The sequence below is a fragment of the Harpia harpyja genome, chromosome Z (assembly GCF_026419915.1).
Source record: "Harpia harpyja isolate bHarHar1 chromosome Z, bHarHar1 primary haplotype, whole genome shotgun sequence".
NCBI lineage: Eukaryota > Metazoa > Chordata > Aves > Accipitriformes > Accipitridae > Harpia > Harpia harpyja.
Window position 1 is genome coordinate 13,951,729 of NC_068969.1, and position 21,597 is coordinate 13,973,325.

General features: G+C 42.1%; 1 protein-coding gene and 1 long non-coding RNA gene across 6 annotated transcripts; one reads left to right on the forward strand and one right to left on the reverse strand.

Moving 5' to 3' along the window:
- Positions 1-8,435: 8,435 nt before the first annotated feature.
- CCDC51 (coiled-coil domain containing 51) lies at positions 8,436-20,475 on the forward strand. Of its 5 annotated transcripts, XM_052776694.1 has the most exons (8): positions 8,436-8,591; positions 8,680-8,841; positions 11,519-11,630; positions 14,011-14,507; positions 16,504-16,763; positions 16,898-17,244; positions 17,540-17,704; positions 19,338-20,475. In XM_052776694.1, the coding sequence occupies exons 6-8, from the start codon at positions 16,927-16,929 to the stop codon at positions 20,112-20,114; spliced, it is 1,260 nt and encodes a 419-aa protein (XP_052632654.1). In that variant the 5' UTR covers positions 8,436-8,591; positions 8,680-8,841; positions 11,519-11,630; positions 14,011-14,507; positions 16,504-16,763; positions 16,898-16,926; the 3' UTR covers positions 20,115-20,475. The 5 variants fall into 5 exon arrangements, with proteins under 5 accessions (XP_052632654.1, XP_052632655.1, XP_052632657.1 ...); XM_052776695.1 differs by lacking the exons at positions 8,436-8,591; positions 8,680-8,841; positions 11,519-11,630 and having other exon boundaries at positions 13,820-14,507; XM_052776697.1 differs by lacking the exons at positions 8,436-8,591; positions 8,680-8,841; positions 11,519-11,630; positions 14,011-14,507 and adding an exon at positions 14,675-14,747.
- Positions 9,523-14,698, reverse strand: LOC128136726 (uncharacterized). Its single transcript, XR_008233455.1, has 4 exons — positions 14,577-14,698; positions 14,432-14,487; positions 11,941-12,028; positions 9,523-9,695 (listed from the first exon to the last, which is right to left on the reverse strand). It is a non-coding gene; the product is annotated as an uncharacterized LOC128136726 (long non-coding RNA).
- Positions 20,476-21,597: the final 1,122 nt, after the last annotated feature.

Genomic DNA, 21,597 nt, shown 5'->3' on the forward strand with positions numbered 1-21,597 from the left:
AAGTTTCATATTTAAGACCTCACATGAATCAGTATGTGGAACTCAGAGTAGGGTATGATTTTCTTGGAGCTGAACTAACTCTAAAGAGTGGGCAAAGTACTTCAGAACATTAGAGCTCAACTTGAATTCATTATGGCAATCATATCCTTCAATGGATTTCCCTATAAACAGTATTTGCATCTATTCCGCTACTATTTTAATCATTGACATTCATTTCCTACTGCCTTCTGGGCTTTGTTTCTTCTGTGTCCTTCAGACTGTGGGTAATTTTATGTATATATGTGATTTAGGAGCTATATTGTCTTTGTATTAGTTTAACACTGAGCTGGAGCTGCACTAAGGAATGAAATGTCATTTATTACATAGCATTATATAAAAAGATACGATCAAAGTGTTCCTTTGTTCAGCTTCGTTTCCATAGCCTAATACTAAACACAGGAGGATTCTTGGCCAGGAAGGCAGTTCAATGTCTACATTAAACTAAAGCCTATTGAGAACAGCTCTCCCACAGCAGCGATCTGTCACTTTGCCATTTGGTCTCTTTCCCTCTTGTCTTGATTTTTGGCTGAAACACTTTTGCATATTCTCTCATGCTGTGGAGCACACATTTCTATTCAGTCTGCTTCATTCTTATTTCACTCAGACCACCTCAAGTTAGCTTCACTGTGATTGGCAACCTCATTCATTTCATTTAGTAACTCCTGGGGCAAACAATTGCTTATTGATACACTGCCAAGGTTATACATTTCTCTCATATTCTGGCCAGAGCTAGAGGACGTCGTCTCCCGTTCCCTCTTCCTCCTCATTTTAAACGACCATCCCCAAGTTGCCTACTTTGACACCAGCAGAAGGAGGGTGTTCACTTGGGCTATGTTGGTAAGGATCTGCCACCGTCAGTATATGACTGGTGTAAGTAAAGTAAAGCAAGCTTGTGTATTCACTCTTCTCTGAGCATGCAAAATTGTGAGCACACTGTATCTATGGTTGCATTTCATGTGTTGGAACTGAGCTCTTCGCTAAGAGGTACCAGTGGTGGCTCGTGTTGCCTTCAGTGTTCTGCACAGAGCCAGGGGCAGTCCCCCCCCCAGGGGGGGATATCTTGGGCAACATATCTAAGGCAGCTTTGTCCTACATCTTTGTGTGAATAGTTTTCTGATACACAAGTTAACTTTGTCGAAAATGCAAAAAGCATTCAAGCATGCTTGAATCTGGCTGGCACGACTCAAGCTGATCTCCAGAGAAGTACCTTTAGAGAAGACAATTTTCTCCGTGTCACCAAAGGCTGATTTTCACCCCCTTAGAGGGCAGCAGGAATCTGGATCTGACTATGAACTATTAGCATGTCAGCTAAGGCTGCCTTCTGGCTGCAATTCTGTAACATAGAGGCAGATACTGTATCAATCACATTGTCCTCATTAACTGTTTTTAATACAAATGGCTCTCCAAGTCTTTCAGTGTCCAGGAGACCTGGTACTGATACCAGTTCTATCAGTAGCTCTAGAATTGTTAAAATCTAGTCCTGCTAGACACTAATGTCTCCCATCTTGTAGGAAACTTGGGCCAAGATCTTCCCTCCTCTCCCTTTTTTTGGTCTGTTGAAATTTTGCTTAAAATTGATGTCCAACTTTGACCCATAAGACCCAAGGTACTGACTTTGCATCTTAAAGTAGTTAAAGAGGTTAAACAGAGGCAAGAACAAATGTAAAAATGTACCTGGAGTTGGTTAGCATACAGATGATTGGATTAATTTACCCCTCTGTCAAAGATATGGCCTCAAGCAGGCATAGAAACTTGAACTTTCATAAAAATTCAATTGAAATTTAACAGTTCTAGCTGGAAGTTTACTTTGTAATTAAGAAAGTGCTTTGCTTGCTTTCTCTAATTAAACCAAATAAAATTCCATTTTCACAGTCAGAGAAGTAAATACTATCTTTAGGAAGCATCTAAAGAAGAAAAATAACCCCTATAGGTCTTCTGGAAAGTTTAAAATTAGTTCAGCCTCATTTAAAGACAGGGATCCAGAGGCAATGCAAGATGTTGCTCTGGTGTTGTGCTGCCAGCCCAGCCACTAAGTCATGTCATGATTTGAGACACAGAGGTGCCTGATCATGTTCAGCCACCACCACACTCAGTTATTAATGTGCTTTGACCTTTTAAGTGCAAAATGACTGAAACCTTATATATATTTACGGTAACATGGGCTTTTGCTGACAGAAGTGTTGTATGACTATAACTACTGCAGTTACCCAGCCTTCCAGCTCAGATTGCAGCTGTGACCAGAATACAGAGAATGATCCTTCTGCCTGTATCCCTCAGAGAGGGTTCTAGCCTTTATCCAGAGCTGCCAACACCATTTAGTGCTTATTCTGTATTGCTCTAGGTGCTCTTTTCACTTGGACCAGTGTAGATCACCTAAATTTATTCATATTGGTTGTGAAATATCTCAGTGCTCAGGTAAGAAAGCCAGAGTAGCTTCATCAGAGACACTAAGGAGCCAATCTAACATAGGTGTGTGACAACTAACAAACAGTATAATCTTTTGTCGTAACAATCTCTCTCTCATTTTGTTTACCCTCAGACCTCCCCTGATGTTTACAAGTGTTACATTTTAAAAGAAATCAAATCTGATTACAACTGAAATATTAGGAATATAGAGTTGTGGGGTGTAACCATAGTAGATAAAAAAACTTAAAGAATGTGTAGTACTGTACTTTTAGCTGATTATCATTGGCTTATATTTTCTTTTAAGAAGCCAAGAAGATTTGCTTCTTGAAAACTCCCTACCTTTCCCATTTTGATAACAAACTGAAAGACCAATCATTGAAAAGGTTGGATTTCAAAAGAGAACATAGTATACATTTTTATGCAAACTAATATAGATAGTGATGAGAATCATACTGCGCAGAATCAGCTAAAGGAGGTCAAGAAGCGGACAAGTGAGGAAGACTATGAAAGACCACCAGAGGGCTTCTGAAGACCACCAGAGACCTTTGCTGCGCCTGCGTGAAGAGACATATACATATGCTAATGATTTACTGGAAAGTTGATGATTATGTATAACATTTCCCAGAAACTTAATGAATATGTATAACAGGTGTGTATTTAACTGTATCATTAGACAAGACAGGTGCACACGATAGGTGGAGCGATCCCCCGTGTGCCCAGCGCTGCAATAAAGGAGTGCCTGCTTCTTAACTTCTCATTGCTGTTAAGGAGTTTTATTCCGGATTTCGGCAACAGTTTTGGCGACCCAGATGGGACCTTGCGAGTGAGACTGGACGAGATCGAGTGGTGATCGAACTCCAGCCGGCACCGAGGGATTCTCGGGGGGGAACCATCGCTCTCGACTCGCAAAGCTCCTCGCAACGTTCCCTGGAGAAAGGGTAAGGCACTTCTTCTTTGGAATTTGTTTGGATAGCCTGCCCGTAAGGCGCGGCGAAAGCTTCGCAGGGTTGGGGCTCAGAGGGTACCCGTTTGTGGAGAAGCCTAGGCGTCTGCCCGTAAGTCATAAGCGAAAGCTATTGCTGGGTTGGACATTTGTGTATTTGGGACAATTGTCATTTGCATTTGTTTGGTATTTGGTATTTGGTTTTTGGTTTTTGATATTTGGTATTTGGTTTTTGGGCTTTGATATTTGGAACTTTGATAATTGATATTTGGTGCATTTGGTATTTGATATAAGCATAATGGCATTAGCCAAACTATTTAAGAGTAAGAGTATGGGAAATATAACCACTGATGAAAAGATACCAAAAACATCACCATTGGGATGTTTATTGGCACATTGGAGTGAATTACATGATGATTTACGTAAAAGTCAAATGATTGAATATTGCAATCATTGGTGGCCTTTGTATGTTTTGGAAGATCAAGAAAAATGGCCACCAAATGGAACTTTAAGTTATAATACTATATTACAGTTAATGTTATTTTGTAGGAGAGAGGGTAAATGGAGTGAAGTGCCATATGTGGATCTGTTCTTTTATTTGAGGCAGAGAACGGATTGGCAAAAAGAATGCAAGTTAATTAGTCGAGACAATTTGGTGATGACATTGACTTCAGAAAGTAAGAAAGTTAAGAGTTGTTGTTCAGCTTGTGATATTGGAAGGAGGTACATTAGATGTACGGTGCCAAAGGAGGATGAAATGAGACTAGAATTAGAAATAGCCCCACCAAGGGAGGAGCAGGATCTCTCTCCCTCACATTCACGGGAAAGGAGTATTGAGTCAGGGAGAATAATTTATTGGATAGTACTGAAAAACAGGTGGTAATAAAACTGGAAAAACACAAGCAGAGGCAACACTTATGAATGGAATGCTTTCTGGAACTTTGGAACAGAGTTTTCCTTCGAGAGATCCCCAGTGGGATCCAAATGACCCTGTACACAGGAGAAGGTTAACTCGATATCAAAAATAGGTATTGTATGAAATAAAACATGCAATGCCGAAAGCTTTGAATTGGTCTAAATTATATGAAATAAATCAAGATAAAAATAAATTTCTCTCTGTGTTTTTGGAAAAATTGAAGGAAACCACTAAAAATATACTGATTTGAAATTGGAGACAGAAGCAGAACAACAATTGGCTTCGATTTTTTTTATGAAACAGTCAACACCTGATATAAGGCAAAAAGTCCAAAAATCGGAAGGAGAGGATTCAAGAAATTTAAATAAAATGTTAGAAACAGCATGGAAAGTCTATAATAATTAAGAGAAGAAAGAAAAAACAAAAAAAAAAAAAGAAAAAAAAGATCAGAGACAGTAGATTAATAGCTGTCTTAACAGGGAATGCAGCAAGAGGAAGAAGACGAGCTCGAGGAAGAGGAAGTTTTAGAAACTTTGGTAACCGGGAACCTAATACACCCCTTGAAATGAATCAGTGTGCATATTATAAGGAGGATAGACATTGGAAAAGGGATTACCCCAAAAGGCAAATAAGTCAACAAGAGGCTGCAAAAATGATGACTTTAAATGAATGAAGGAGACCGGAGGGGAACCCAGCTGAACCTCTGGTTACAATTAAGCTGAGAAATGATAAAGTTGAATTTTTAGTTGATACGGGAGCAGTATATTCTGTTTTGAATACTTATAAAGGGAAATTAGGAAATAAAACAGCGAACATAATTGGAGCGACTGGGAAACAGGAAAATAGACCATTCTTTCAACCCCTTGATTTAAAATTTGGAAATAAAGCAATTACACATGAATTTTTGTATGTACCAGAATGTCCGATACCCCTGTTGGGTCGAGATTTGTTATCCAAATTGAATGCACAGATAGCTTTTGAGGGAAGAGAAATTCTTTTAAAGATACCAGAGTCAAAGACAGGAGAAATATTGATGATACAAGAGAAGGTTAAGATTCAGGACATGCCACAAGAAGTTGATGATGCTGTGATCCCTACAGTTTGGAACACAGAGATACCTGGAAAATCTAAAATGACACAGCCTGTAAAAGTAGAACTGAAGGAAAATGTGAAACCAGTGAAATTAAAACAGTATCCAGTTAAACCTGAGGCTAGATTGGGAACCAAGAAATTAATTGATAAATTTTTAGAATATGGAATTTTAGAGAAGTGTGAATCTGAATATAATACTCCAATTTTACCAGTGAAAAAAAAAAACATCAAGAGAATATAGATTAGTACAGGATCTGAGGGCGATAAATCAGATAGTGAAAGACATACATCCTGTAGTGGCCAATCCATATACACTTTTAACAGCTCTAGGGGAGAATCACCAGTGGTTTACAGTGCTTGATTTAAAAAATGCTTTCTTTTGTATACCCCTGGAAAAAGGAAGTCGAAAATTATTTGCTTTCGAGTGGGAAAATCCAAAAACAGGACGAAAACCACAATTGACATGGACAAGATTGCCGCAAGGATTCAAGAACAGTCCAACAATTTTTGGGAGCCAATTAACAAAAAACTTGAGATGTAGAAACGAGATGGTCCCAAACCTGGACATTTGCTCCTACAGTATGTAGACGACATATTGATAGCAACAGAGGAGAGACCAGCATGTATAAAGGTAACAATTGATCTTTTAAACTTTTTGGAGTTAAGCGGATACAAAGTCTCTAGAACTAAAGCCCAGGTAACAAAACAGACTGTGATATATCTGGGTTTTCAAATCTCACAAGGGCAAAGACAGTTGGGAACAGACCACAAAGAAACAATTTACAGTATCCCGGAGCCGAGAAATACCCACGAATTGAGAACCTTCTTAGGAATAACCGGGTGGTGTCGGCTATGGATAATGAACTATGGTCTGTTGGCTAAACCTTTATATGAAGCTCTTAAAGGTTTTTGAAATACAAAAAGATACAGAACATAAATGGTGGGACACACTTTTCGGATGGTCACCTACTGCTACAGACATCCTGAACAAGTTGTGTCACCCCATCGTGGTTCTTTTGATATTAGTTTTGATCAGTTTGACTCTGTCAGCAATATTATATATCCTAACTTGGAGAATGATGAATCGGCTAACACGTTTGACTCGTGAAACTTCTTTTAATCACATGATCATCCAACCTGTTACAAAACAACAAAATGAACAAAGAATCACAGAACCTCCTCCAATATATAGTAACTGATCAATAGAATTATAGTGAAAGTATTGAAGTGATTTTCAAAACTTTCAAAGGGGGGAAATGTTACATTTTAAAAGAAATCAAATCTGATTACAACTGAAATATTAGGAATATAGAGTTGTGGGGTGTAACCATAGTAGATAAAAAAACTTAAAGAATGTGTAGTACTGTACTTTTAGCTGATTATCGTTGGCTTATATTTTCTTTTAAGAAGCCAAGAAGATTTGCTTCTTGAAAACTCCCTACCTTTCCCATTTTGATAACAAACTGAAAGACCAATCATTGAAAAGGTTGGATTTCAAAAGAGAACATAGTATACATTTTTATGCAAACTAATATAGATAGTGATGAGAATCATACTGCGCAGAATCAGCTAAAGGAGGTCAAGAAGCGGACAAGTGAGGAAGACTATGAAAGACCACCAGAGGGCTTCTGAAGACCACCAGAGACCTTTGCTGCGCCTGCGTGAAGAGACATATACATATGCTAATGATTTACTGGAAAGTTGATGATTATGTATAACATTTCCCAGAAACTTAATGAATATGTATAACAGGTGTGTATTTAACTGTATCATTAGACAAGACAGGTGCACACGATAGGTGGAGCGATCCCCCGTGTGCCCAGCGCTGCAATAAAGGAGTGCCTGCTTCTTAACTTCTCATTGCTGTTAAGGAGTTTTATTCCGGATTTCGGCAACACAAGGACATTTTTTCTCTTACTTTCCCTTAGCTGCACCACTACGATGGCTGCACCCCTAAGACTGTAGCATACAGGAACACCAGAGGTCCTCTCCCCGATAGCATCCAAGGCTACCCCTTTCTCCAAAACCACCAAACTAACACCAAAGCTGATTCACTGAAAGCTTGACAAGACAGGCATGTTTTTAGACCAGAAAGGGGTCATCACACTGTTCTGTCTTCTAGAAGATCCAGCTCCCCCAAAAATGGATACCTAACTTCTGCATAAAGGACATTCAGAAAACTATTAACATAAACCCTTGCACCATCAGAGTTGGTGGGATGCTGTGCCACAAAAATAGAGGACTTACTTACTTACTTACAGAATCCCATGACAAACTACGTGACAAACATGTCTAACTTCTGCTCTAGTCTAATCTCCAAGCCCTTGTCCACAGATGCTGGAGAACACCTCTCACACATAGTGCCAGTAGCAAACGCAGCCCGCAGCAGGGAAAGGTCTGGGAAGTTTTTCTCTTTGGGGAGGCCCGGCTCCTCAGCGTTAAGGAACAGGCAGCTCGGGATTACAAACTGCGGCCCTACAGACAAGCACCTCTCTTACCACGCTAGACACGTTCTGACTGTTGGGGAGAAAGCTCCCGGTCGCGGGTCTGAGAGCTGACCGGCGCCCCGCGGCCGAGGCCCGAGCGGGGACCGCCCGCCCCGGCACCTCGGCGTGAGGCGGGAACTTCTCTGCACATGGCGCATGCGCCAGCACGCAAGCACACCCCCCCCGCCTGTCCCCGCAGGACAGCGCATGCGCAGTGCGGTCGTGGACTCGGGAAGCTTTGCCCGGCGCGGCCGCGAGGCACCGGCGGCCGTAGGCCTGTGAGAGCTCCGCGGAGTCGTACTGCGGCGGCACTACCGAGCAACAGACCGCAAAGACGGGCTGCGCTGTCCCGCTGGTTGCTCCGGAGGGGCGACCGGCGGGAAGCTTTGCGCATGCGCAAGCCGCACGCCTGCACGAAAAGCCTGTGAGCGAGCGCAGAGCGCCGTGCGCGCGGCCGTCGTCAGTGCGCATGCGCCATTCTCCTGGGTGTGAGTTGGCGGGGGGGGCGCATCGGCCTTGGGTAGCTCGGCCCCGAGCACCGCCCGCCGCAGCCCCCGGGGGCGGGGGGTGAAAGGCCTGACGGCAGGGGAAGGCCTGCCCCGGCCTCTTCCAGGCGTCGAGGGCACCTGCCTTTCCTGCCCTGCTGAAACGGGGCCTCGCGTTCCAAGAGGAAGAATGGTGTGTCCCCTGATTAAGTCACCCTCAGAAGGTAACGCCCCCAGCCCTCTAGAAATAACCCTTTTTAACAAGGAAACCCTCTCCGCAGCACCTTGTGCACTGGCAACCAACATCTGCAGTCTCTTCCTTAGGAGCCCAGAACGTATCTTCAGATTTACCACACCACTCCCCACAGATGCAGTCGGTGCCTCCTTGTTCACAGAAGCGATCCCCCACTTGCGGCAAACGGCTGCCCTTCCTGACAGAGGGAGCAGGCTGTCCCACCATTACCATTCACTTGGGTGAGAAGTGCTCTACCTTAATTCTTTCCCCCTTAACTCCTACCTTGGGAACATCATACTTCTTCCTTGAAGTTTCCATACCCCACGTACTGTCACTGCTATTCATTTAAAAAATTAAGTTACAGTCCCATAAGCACTGTTCCCCTCCCCTCTCCCCCCCAAAGGCATTGCTGTGACTGTAAAGGAGCTGTGATGTTGCCAGTACGCAGAAGTTCAAGGAAAACAAGGCGTAGGACAAAGGCAAGTGTATGTTCAGCAGCCACTGGGGCTATAGGGCATAGCGCCACAGTGTACTTAAGTAATGATATGAAAAGGAGTATTGTTTTGGATAGTGGTTCACCCTAAGGTAACCACTTTACTGGCAATGGAAGTATAGCCCAATGTTTTGTTTAGAGAAAACTTCCAGCTCTTATGAGAGCATTCGCTGATATAGCCACATCTTGGACAACTGCAGCTAAACCTAAGTCTCCAGATTAAAACTCTGCAGATTTTAACACTCAGGCCCTGACTCCCATTGTCAAAAGAGAGCAGAAGTTGAAATTTATTCTCACAAATGACTACCAAACTAGCAGATGCACTCAGGCTGCATAAGGTCACAAGTAGTCTTCAGTAAAAGTTTCATTTCCAGTATAAAACAGTAACGCCATTTTTAAAACAAAGCCTACAGGTAAAGACAAAATATCACATCTTAACAAAAAAAAAATTTATTCTGACTAAACAAAATGTACAATGTTTCCCAAACGATAGTTCTCGTGACTCTCTGAAGTCTGCAGGTCCATTGAGTAACTCGATCACTTCTTACCCTGCAGTCTGATGAAACTACTTTTTGCCAGACTTCTTTATTCCACCACTGGCTGCCAAAAGAAACAACACAACTGGTTAGACAACTGTTAGAGAGTTTAGCTACAAATTTAGTTCCTCATAAAATCCAATCCCCACTAAACTGCCTGTACAACTCAGATCCCCACTGGTGAATGGTTGTTGCACGTGCTACTCTTCCATGTTTGTGATCTCACATCTCTGAATAAATAACAACATTTAGAAACCAAGTTTCTCCTGGAACCAAATATGCCCCATAAATCTATGACAGAACTAAATATTTCAACAATTCCTTTGTTCCTCCATGGACACCCTCCATTGTTTATTTCTTATACAGCAGGAGTATAGTCTGGTCAAATTGAAGGCTAAGGGAATAAAGACATCGATATCTCTACAGCAACCAGAGCCCCCAGCTGGAATCAAAGCCCTACAGAACCAGGTACTGGAATTATGAGAGTTCCAGTTCTCTGGAATTATCTGTTCTCTGCAGTCCCTATTATTGAAGAGACTACAGCAGGGTGAAAGAACACAGCATATTAACACAGCAACAAGTGTGGCATTTTTTGTAAATGCTGTTTTTTTACAGCTTGTGTCATGTATAACCAGGGGAAAGGAAAAAAAGAATAGCAAGGCTACAGCAAGATAGGCTGCAAGGGCTGATGGTCAATAACAGACTTCACACTCCAGTATGATTGATTCTAACACCATTGCCTTGCTGAGGCTCTTGGGAATAGTCTAGCCCTCCCAGAATAACATAATAATCACTATCTGCTTTGGCAAGCATTGGACAAGGACCAGATGACTGAAATTCAGTCTAGAAAAAGGGAGAGTAATAAAGGCAGGAAAGAACTACGAAAAAATCTGTAAGCTGAAGTGCCCTACACAGAACGAGTTTAGGATGGTAAGGACACAGAAGAGAGGCTCAGTGAATTGTTTTGCATCTGTCTGTAATACCAAAAACATTCTGAGTCCCACACCTGGCACATTTTTTGTACGCTGAAAAATCAGAGGAGCTAGATCAATTTGTGATAAACAAGAAATATCCCGAGTCAGGGGACTGGATGGCACTCCCTCCAAGAGCTATGACAAGCTCTAATGTGAAAATGCAGAACTGCTGGCTAAGATTTGAAACTTACCATTACAGCCACTCTGTCAGAGGACTCATAGACTGCCAGCATAGCTCCCAGATAAAAAAAGGGTTCTGTAAAGAACTGGGCAACTATAGACCAGCGAGTCTGACCTTGACCTCTGTAACAGAGTCTGTAATAAAGCAAATTAATAAACACAGTCTTGTGAAAGTTAACAGACTCCTGTAAATTGTAAATCCTTCTTCACTGACCTGCTGGAACTCTGAGGTTATCGTTAAGTGTAAGGCTAAGTGAATCCAGGGGTTTTCATATTTTCAAACAGCATCTGACAAGACTCCATAGCAAAGGTTATTAGTGAAACTAAGTTGCTATGGGATTGCCGGAAGGGTCTTTCTGGGACCTTTCAAGACTGAAAGCTTGCTAAAGAATAGGAAGCAAAGTGTAAAGTTTAACAGTCTTCACAGAATGGAAAAGTGATTAGTCACATTAATGGACCACAGGTCAAAAACGCCTAGAGGGAATTAATAGGCAGGGTGCACCCTTTAACATCTCTAATCCGATCACTGCAAATGCTGAAGGAGTACAAGCCGAGTGCACAGACTCACATTAACACTATCTGCTTCTATCACTATCTGAGACAAAGACTAGGCTCAATGCACCATCCAGATGCACGCTGCAAACTTTCTTCTGTGACACAGCGTACTTTACAGTCTCTTAGGCAAAAGGGTTGAAGCCAGACTAATTTCCCGTCATGTTTTTTTTCCTGCCAGGAATCTACTGCTCTTGAAGAAATTAATCCTCTAAGAGAAGAAGTACTGGATTTGTTAAACTTCCAGGACTGTGGCAAAGCCTACAAGTAATATATCTGGAAAGAAAAGGATGGTATGCTAAAATAAGAGTAGAAATGTCTCTGCACCATCCCACCAGAATAGGTTAGCATGCAGACACACTGTTGCACCTGCTAAACCACAACCTGCATCAGTAATTTGGGCACGAAATTGCATAGTGAAGGAGAAAAAAAAAAAAAAATTAGCCTCTATTTGTTACTTATCATCTACACCTGCCATCAACTTACTGGTGTATGTTAAATAACCTAGAGGTACATGCCTTTTTATGTTTTTCAAGCAAAAACATTAAATTTTTGAAGCCAGCAAGCCCTCCATTTTTCCTATCAGTATGGCACCTCACTTACTGAGGGGCCCTTTTCCAGCAGCCTTTGCTTTCATCTCCTCAAGTTTCTTTTGCTCCTCCTTCTGCTTTTGTTTAAATGCCAGATCTGTCTAAAGAAAAGAACAACAGTGTTTGTTAACATCTCCTCCCCCAAAAATTCAAAAACAACTGACAAGCAATGAGAAACAAATGTAATGTTCCAATAGCAATAAAAATCTGACTGAACTGATGCAAGACAGCTGAATACTACTAAATATGCAAAACCTTGCAGAACTATGACAAAGTTTTTTTGCTGTACCAGAATGCAATGACTAAACTTTAACTTTGTTTGTTTTATCTTTCTGAAATTAAACAAGTATCGTTTCCTATGGCATAATCTAATTCTGCCCTCTGATATTAGATGTTTGCACTAAAACCATTCATTAATATGCCACCAGTGATACTGGGAGCCTAGTGCACAAGCACTGTCTAACAATAAAACTTGGATTATATAAGATGTAAAAAAAGAAAAGTTTGCTTTTACAAAAAACACACATTAATTTCAAAAGAATCCTTCCACACATTTGTCACTATTTTCCCAGGTTTAATATGTTTGTATTGGTTCCAAGAAATCTAGTGAGACTGCTGGCAAATTGTACAGGCAAGCCAGCTGTTGAGCATCCCTGTTAGAAAAGCCTCCAGAATTCAAGAGAGCTCAGACATACTCTATCCCTTAGATACACATTCTTCATAGACAGCAGGGCTGAAAGGGACCATAGTGTTTTTCCTTGGCACTCAGGATTTTGGGGTAACTAAACTGAGGACCTTGACAACTGAGATTCTATAGACTCTTCACCAACCCAATCCATGGCTCAACTACCTTTATAACCAGAAGGTTTTCCTCTTCGTATGTTAAAGCTTCCCTAGCTGCAATGTAAGCCTATTACTTCCCCTACCTACCACACACAGAACAGAATATTCTGTTTCTCTCACCAGGTTTTCAACTGTTTGGTTTTTTTTTTCCCTGTAGACTAACGTGTCTTTCTTAGTAAATCAATTGCTCCCATTTATCCACTTTTGTAGGTTTTTTTTCTTGCAATGTGTTGCCCCCCTGTGCTTGCAGTATTGCGGTGCTGAGAGGAAAAGAAATATTATTACATCATGTTTGACACACAAAATTTTATTTATACATCTTGTATGATTTTTTTCTTTTGCAACACCTGATTTTGCAGGTTCACATTCAGTGTACGATCTAAGTCTCAAATCCTTTCAGGTGGACCTGGAGTTTAGCCAGTCATTCTCCTTGTGTTTTATAAGTTGATTAGTCTTACCAAAGAAAGGGACTTAGCATACATGCTTAGTTAAATTAATCTATTTTTTCAAACTTTCTCCAATTTGTTAAGGTTACTTTTGACCACTAATCTTGTCCTCTGACAACCTGTGGCCCCTCCAGATTTTGTTTTCTACAAAGAGAGTAAGCTGTATTGTCAGTAAATTAGTCAACCAGCCAACCAAGGCACTAATCAAAACATTACTTAGACTTCGACTGAATACAAAATCTTGCAAAACCCCACTCAATAAGCCCTTGCAGTCAGACACTGAATCGTTAGTAACTGCTTTTAGAGTGTGGCATTCCGGCAAGCTGCATGCTCACCTTCCATCACATTTAGAGGTCCCGTTCCTGCCTTGCATTTGAGAATGTTACGTGCACTAGCATCAAGAACCTCCTATCTACTGGTTTTCTCCTCATACACAGAGCACTGCCCTGCTACAGAACAGAATTTCCTTTGTTTGCCACATTTGTACTAAAATCCATACTGGCTATTAATTTTTACATTATTATAACTTGAATCCTTGTAAACACTTAATTGGTTCTACCGTTTCTCTAACAATAAAGCTTATTTAGAAAGCTGTGATTTTTTTTTTCAAAGAGACATCATATTTGTCTTTTTCCAACCACTGTTGCCTCATCCATGCTCCACAATCCTCAGAAATAACAGCTTATGCCCACACTCTGAGCCCTTACATTTAAGTGTCTCTAACGTGAGATTCGCTAGTACCTAATTTATTTAAACTACTTGATAATCCCCGTTTTTTTTGTATCCTATCCTAGGCTCTTGTGACCGCGTTGATTTGTGAGACTTCCCATCACCGCCTGCTGCTTTGGCGAGGCCGTTCCAGCCTCCTCCGTGGCACCGGACTCCTCCATTAACCTCCACTGCTGCGTTTACCGTGAACACAGGCGGGATGTCAGCAGAAAAAAAAAAAAAACAAAACCAAAACCGGAAAACCGGGACCGCGGAAGGCAGCGCATCACCTCTTGGTCCCTTACGGCCGCGAGTTTTACCGTCAGAACGACGCTTCATAAAACGTGACGTTTCATAAAATGCATATGGCTACGGAAAGCTGAGCTGAGGGGTGATATGAACGAGGAAAGCAGCCCCGCCGCAAGCAGGGGCCGAGGCCCAGGCCAGAGCCGAGCGGGGCAGGCCCGGTGCCGCAGCCGGCCCCCCGGGGCTCGCCCGCCGCCCTACCTCGTCCAGGTCCTTCGACTGCTTCTTCGGCTGCTTCAGCGGCTTCTTCTTGCCGCCTGCAAAGACAGAGGAGACAGTGAGGACCGGCGAGGGAGGGAGAGGCGGGTCGCGGGGGGGCCGCCGGGTGCCCCGGGCCCGGCCTTACCCTCTCGGCCCGACATGGTGCCCGTTCCGCTCCGCTCGCGCTCCGCCGCGCCGCCCCTCGCCCGAGCGGCGCGCGCACGCGGCCTCGCGCCGCCTGGGCGGCCGCTTCCGCCTGGCCCCGCGCGGCCGCCGTAGCGCTTCCGCCTCAGGCGCCGGGCCGGGCCGCGGGGAGGTAGGAGGTGGTGCCCGGGCTGGGTGCTGCGGCGGGGGGCTGGTAGCCCCGGCCGGTTCCTCGGGGAGGGCTGCACGGTGGGGAAGGAGCGGCTCGGCTCAACCTCCACCGCGCACGGAGCTCCGGGCCGCCTTTGGTGTTGGCGGGCGCGGCCTAGGCAAGGGCTGGCGGTGGGACCCCGCCGTGGCGGGCCGTTCCCTCCCGCGGGTCGCCTTCTGTAGCTGAGGTGAGACCGGTGCCGCTGCCCGGGCCTGTGCGTGGCTACTAGAGGCGGCCGCGGTCTCGCCGTGTTGGCCGTAGTGTTCCGGGAGCTAGGGTCCTGGCTCTGCCTGCGGTGAAAGGGTCCCCTCCGACAAGGAAGGGGCCGGTCATGTGGAAAAAACAGACCTTTTCCCCCGCCTCAGGCGTGAGAAGTAGAGCTGTGAATGCGTGGCGGCGTGTCGGAAATTCTGGTTTTACATTTTGGCAGTGGCAAAAGAGACTGCTGCAAAATAAGATGGGACCCGTAAAAGCTAGTCTTACTCGCCACCACTGTCCAGTGTGTGTAGCAACTGGGGTGTAAACCTTTTGAAACAATGTTTATGTCAATGACTGTAGGCCGGGGAAACTCATTTTCTTACAAGGGGAAGCAAGAGAGGGACAAGGCATGTTATCGCAGATGAAGCTTTCATAACTGCCTTAGGTCCTATTAGCTTAGACTGAGATTACTTTCTTTGCAGTCTGTTTGCAACTGTCTGCATAGAAATTTTTCTAAAAATCTCAATCTTCTCTCTTTTTTTGCTATATTGTCTCAATAGCCTGAATATTTGGTAAAACTCTTCATGTAGTAGTGCAATTAAAAGAGGGAAATCTTGCAGTATAGAATGGACCAAGTTGAGCTGGTTTTAGTGCATGGCCTGCAATGTAGAGTAGTAGGTGTTGTAACAGGTAAGACATATGAGTGATGCTGGAAGAAGAGAGAACTTACTTCATTTCCATGTTCTCATGGTTTCAATCTACCATATTATGCATATAAAACAACTGGTAAGATTTTCACTGTGCTGCTAGATATTATTACTATTTGTTAGAAATACTTAACAGGGAATGAACCTGTGGTGTTCAGAATCAGTAGCCAGCTAAAAGCTTATCAAAAATGTCTTTCAGTAGGAAGAATCCTTTCCCATGGAGATGCCTGTATTTGCACATACCTGATGTCATTAGCCACCTAAAATTAACATGGAAAACTGTTTTAAAATAATTTTTAAAAACTATGCAGCAGTTATCAAGCTTTCTCAATAAGCTATGTTTTTATATTATATTAGTCAAAAGCTAATGTAGTCATACTCAAAGTTCATATAATACTTTATTTGAAAGTTTTCCTGTTTACAGTTTTTAGAGGAATGCACTCGGTAGAAAATTAAGATCTTATTTACAAATCAATAGACAATAAACCATAACTAGCAGTCTGCTTTTGCAGTGTAAGCAAGAATTTTAAGCTCATTTTAAAATGCAGCCCTAGCTGTGTGTTCACTACTTGATATTTTTTTGATCTTTTGGCTCTTCCTTATGTTTTACTTTTGGAAGCAGTCTCATGAGAATACTTGTGTTCAGTTCAGCACTTCTGTGTTTTCTCTCTGTCCTTTATGTTTTTGTCTTTGCATTCTTCAACACTTTGTGTATCTGTGGAGTGTGAGATAAAGGGAGTGATCAAGCCCCACTTCTTTTACCAAGATTTTTTTCCCCTCTATGTCTTTTTTCCTGTTCTGTTCTTTTGCAGAATTGTTAGTACCTGTGACATGGTACACCAAACTCAAGTGTGAAAGCACAAGGCAAAATTTCATGTGGCAATCACTTCTATGCTGAAGCATTAAACTACTCTGAAGCTACTCCTGCTGGTACTGGATCTGCACGTGATCACTATTCATGCAGTGAGTGAATTAGTAATCAAGAAGCATGGTGGGAGTACTTACTAACAGCAGGAAAGCAGGAATCTGTGGCAGAACTGCCCTTTGTTGAAAATTGTGGAAAGTTCTCTAGGTAAGTAATGGTGTAAAACTAGTGATGGTTTAGCCATTCTTGAATTTTATTGGGTTTAGTACACATGTGTAGTTTTAAGAGGTATTAATTGGCCATACTTCAATAACTTTTCTTTTTCTTCTTCATCCTTGTAGCACTTTTATTCAGTGATTAAATTCAAGACATGGGGCCAATGAAATATAAGTCAAGTGTGTCCTCGGTGTCCTGTGGTCTGCAATATCACCATTTGTTGATAAAGTGGAGTCCAAAAATGAACTTACACATAGTGCGGACTTACTGCTCATCAGCACCTAAAAGGCCTGAAGCCAAGTCTGCGATAGAAATGGCCATGGGTCTTCTTAATCGGCTGACAGAAGCTGGGACCATTATGGGAAGAAACTCCCTTCAAAAAATGTCTGCAACATGCAAGAGTTGGTGGGACAGATATGAAGAGTTTGTTGGAATTAATGAAGTTCGAGAGGCTCAGGGAAAAGTGACAGAGGTAAACGTGGAGATAATGTGAAAATTTAAAAATTATGAGTTGAGCTATATGAAGTATAAACACTGGCTGTGAGGCAAAAAAGATCCTCCAAGGAGAATCATGTCTTTTTTGCTGCTTTGACTGTCTGTACGGATACTATGAATGTGTTCTAGTCTACACATGTTAGTAAATACAGCTTATCCCTTAGATTGAAATGGAGCATGGTTTGTTTTGTTGTCCCCCCCAAATAAAATTCTTATAATTAGTGATTTAGGTCTGTCTGGTAATAAGTCTCTAAAATACTCTTTCTTCTCAGGCTGAAAGTGTCTTTATGATAGCTCGAGGGATAGTACGAGAGGCTCGTGAAAATGTGGAAGCCCAACAGATTAAACTGAAGGAAATTCGGGACCGCTTAGACAGGGTCTCTCGGGATGACACCCAGTATTTAGAACTGGCTACTCTGGAACACAGGTTGCTGCAGGTAATTTGTTGGTACTTGAGCCCTGGCAAATATGATGAAAAGTTGTGTGCTTTGCTTCCATCACTAGTAACTGTTCTTGTAGATGCAGTTCAGTTCTGAAGTACAGTGATCTGAGTTAATTTCTTATGATACTTGTTTTAGTTAATTATTATTGACAGATTGATCTGCTATGCAAATTGTATATGTTAATGCTAAAATAGGGTAGTAAATTTGGAGAAGAAAGCTGAAGATAGCGAGCCTAGAAAATTAGTTGTTGTAGTGGTGACCTGTACATGAGTAGTCAACAAAAAGCTGGGATTCAATGAATTAACCTTCCATGTGATGAGAGAAGCTCCTTTCTGGTTGTTAATCCATGAAAACTCTCTCAGCTGCCTTCTATGTGGCCGCGACACCCAGGCAATTCATTAAAGCTTTTGTCAGAGAGCAGCAAGAACGAGGCTGCTCTGTAAGGGAGGGCAAGCAAGAAGATGAGGTTGACCGCAGTGCAGGCTGGGCAGTATCCTCACCAACAGGATGCAGTCCTACAGCACCACAGCTGGATGAGCCAAGCAGGGCTGGTGACAGAAGCATGTTTATTAACAGTCCATCAATCAGAGATAAACAAAGTAGCAGCCGAAGTCAATGCAGGAAATCCAGATGAAGCTGCAGGAACAGCAGGGAACAGGCCCGAAAGCAGGTATACCTATGGCAAAGCTCAGGCAAGGAGTGGGTACCAATGCCTGAGCTTAAACTAAGCTCCTGGATCAGTGGGTAGAACATCAGGAAAGAACTAGAGAGCTGTAGTTGTCTAAAGGGATCAGGTCTGTGTGGATGAGACCTAAAGAAGAACAGAGCTTCATGACTATGAAGAAAGGTAGAACTCAAGTCACCGCTGTCTGTAAGGGAGGGGTGCCATCTTACAAAAGAAATACACACTTGGAAGAATGAAAAGAGTTCTGGGAGATGCAGTTAGCTGACAAACAGGCTCACCACTACCAAAAGCAGCGATTCCTTTGCTAAAACAGTGGGATTTTACTGCAGGAAAAGAAGCAGAAAACCTTCCGCTATTTTGCTGAGATAAAATGGCTTACAAAAGGAAATGCCATCCTGAAGCCAGTGAGGAGGGAGAAAGGGAAGACATTTTGTCTGTGAGCAGGGTAAGAAAGAGAAGGTAGGGGCATAAGAAGCGTGTGTATTCATGAGATGAACCTATCCGAGACATCCTTTCCAGTCCTATTTTCAGTTCCCATTTAAGGGGTTTAGAACTGAAAGGAAGAAGTGTGGTAAGGGTAGTGTTTGGAGAAGTAAGCAGAGCTGAAAAAGTTAACATTATGGGGAGAGAAAGACTTTCCCCACTCATACCCCTTTTCTTCATCAGCATGTGACAGATTCTTGTGTAGAGGATCATCAGCTGTATTTCTTGATGACCTTTTCCATTTCTCAGTTTTGACTTAAAATGATGTCTTAAGCAGGATTAATAAAGAAAATCCCACATTAAAAGGAAAATTTCTGAAACACAATTAATGTATGTTTTTCATTTCCATTCCTTCATCTGCACTGGGGTTTGGGAGGGGGGGCGGGGGGGGGGGCAGTTAATATGGACTTTATAGCTTCATATTATACCTTCTCCCTCAAATCACTGTGTTTCTTGCAGGAAGAGAAGAGGTACCGAGCTGCGTATTTAAATGCAGAAGAATCTGAGAGAGAAAAATTCTCTCTCTTCTCTGCAGCTGTAAGGGAAAGCCATGAGAAAGAGCGAACAAGAGCTGAAAAAACAAAGAACTGGTCTATTATTGGTTCTGTACTAGGAGCCATTATAGGTGTTCTTGGTTCTACCTATGTTAATCGAGTAAGGCTGCAAGAATTAAAAGTCTTGGTGCTTGAAGCACAGAAGGGCCCAATAAATCTGCAAGAAGCCATCAAAGAACAGGCCTCCAGTCATTACTTACAGCAGAAGGATCTCAGTGACGTCATAGCTGACCTGAAAAACGTGCTGCAAACAAGGACATCACAGGAAATAAAAGAAGGCACTTCGTTAACTAGAGAAGACAGGAATAACTCCATAAAAATAGATTCTCTCTTAATTCCTTTAAACGAACAGCTAAACTACACTAAACAAGTCAGTTCATGTCTAGGGAGTTTACAACAGCAGTTTAACAGTTTGCAGGAAAGTATAGCACAAATGATTTCTGAAATGCAGAGTGTTAAACTTGCGGTTCATTCTAGACCTACAGAAAGAGTGATGCCAAGGTCTTCCGTGGAGGGTAAGGGCCAGGCTTCTGCCGTGAGAGATGTGATTTTAGAATTGTGTGATACGGAGCGGAGACTGGAAACACAAATCAAGAGAAATTCTATTTACAGCACTGCGGTGACATGCGCTGTGTTTGCTGTTACTCTGCCCGTACTCTATATTATACTTAAAGGGAACTGATCTCTAATTAATTGCCACAATTTACTAGATTAATAAAAGTAAACTTGCACTCTAAGTACTTAAGAGTACAAGTCCAAATAAAGTTGTGTTAGCATTTCTCATTATGCTTTCTCCTGTATATTTGGAAAACTTGTAAAGGCTTAGCCCATCTACTGCTGCAGGCTCCATGTTTACAGTCTTTGTCATGCCTTGTGGTTTTTAACTCCTCAAGCAAAGGAAATTCCACAGTTTCATCTCTTGATTTCATTCACTGCTTCACTCTTTTACTGTCTAGTCTTGTATATCATGCCAGTCATTGACTTTCACTCTGGAGCTGTATTTGTGATTTTCTGTTCAAATGATTCTTCTAATCTATCATTAATCTAAGTGCTTCATGTGTAATCCTTTATAATTTTTGTCCTGATTTCTTCATAGTTTTGCAATTTGTCCATACACAAAACATTACGAGTCATTTTACCAAACAGATAGAAATATTTGCCCTGAAGTTTTTGGTTTGGTTTGGTTTGTTTTTTTAATTCTAGATGCAGCGACTTGAAATGTGAAAAACAGCAGGGGCCATGTAAATAAGGATTGAAATTACTATGATACAATGTGGCTGTACAGCCAGATGATTCATTTAAAATACATTAAAGTTACATGTGATACTTTTTCCTAGGAATGTTTGAAGTATCCAAAAGCATTTCTGGAGCTTTAGCTATTTGTTACTAATAGCTCCATGTCCTTAAAGGCTTACAGGCAGGGAAGAAGGGTTCAGATACAGAGATGTAGTAAGTGTGATGATGTTTATTCTGCAGATGCAAGCCAATTAACCTTTCTTTACAGACTCCTTAACCCATCATTCCCTATGTATTTTGTGGTTTTAGTAATCATCTATGGCACAATCACTTTCTTATCCTTACTAGTGTCTCATTGGAACTTTCTCCGTTTTTTATTCTTTTTTCAATTTTGTCGTGTCTGGAAATGGCAATGCTACTGTACAGCAGGTGCTTTTAAGCTGGTACGTTAATGGTAATAGTGTTACGCAAACTACTCCAAAATAATATTTGGAAAAAACTGAAAGGTCCAGCTGCCTTTTTTTCCTGGAAGGATGAAGAATGGCTGATTGAGGAAAAATGCTTGTCTAAACAGCTAAACATCAGTATCTCTGTGTGGCCTAACACAAAGTTGTTGGTATCGCTGTGATAAATAGTTTTCTCGCTGTGATAAATAGTTTTCTCCCTGTGATGGCAGCAGATAAGCAAATCAGATGTGGAACTCCTGCTCGATGAGCACTTCTGTGGAACCTTTGCAGACACAGGAGCGACAAGCTCACTTCGTGGTGTAATGCCTTTGTGTAAGCATTTCAGAATGACTAAGTTGTGTTTAGTATACAGTCTGCTATGGGGTTTTTTTCTTCTGTGAGCTCTTTCTAGTTTCTTCTCAGTAACCATATAAAAGAGCTTGAGGTTTTGATTATAAGCTCCTAAGACTTTAAGGTCTTTGT

Coding starts and splice junctions, on each gene's coding strand:
- CCDC51 (XM_052776694.1), top strand. CDS start 16,927: ATGGGGCCAATGAAATATAAGTCAAGTGTGTCCTCGGTGTCCTGTGGT. Junction 17,245..17,539: donor CTCAGGGAAAAGTGACAGAG/GTAAACGTGGAG, acceptor CTTTCTTCTCAG/GCTGAAAGTGTCTTTATGAT. Junction 17,705..19,337: donor TGGAACACAGGTTGCTGCAG/GTAATTTGTTGG, acceptor TGTTTCTTGCAG/GAAGAGAAGAGGTACCGAGC.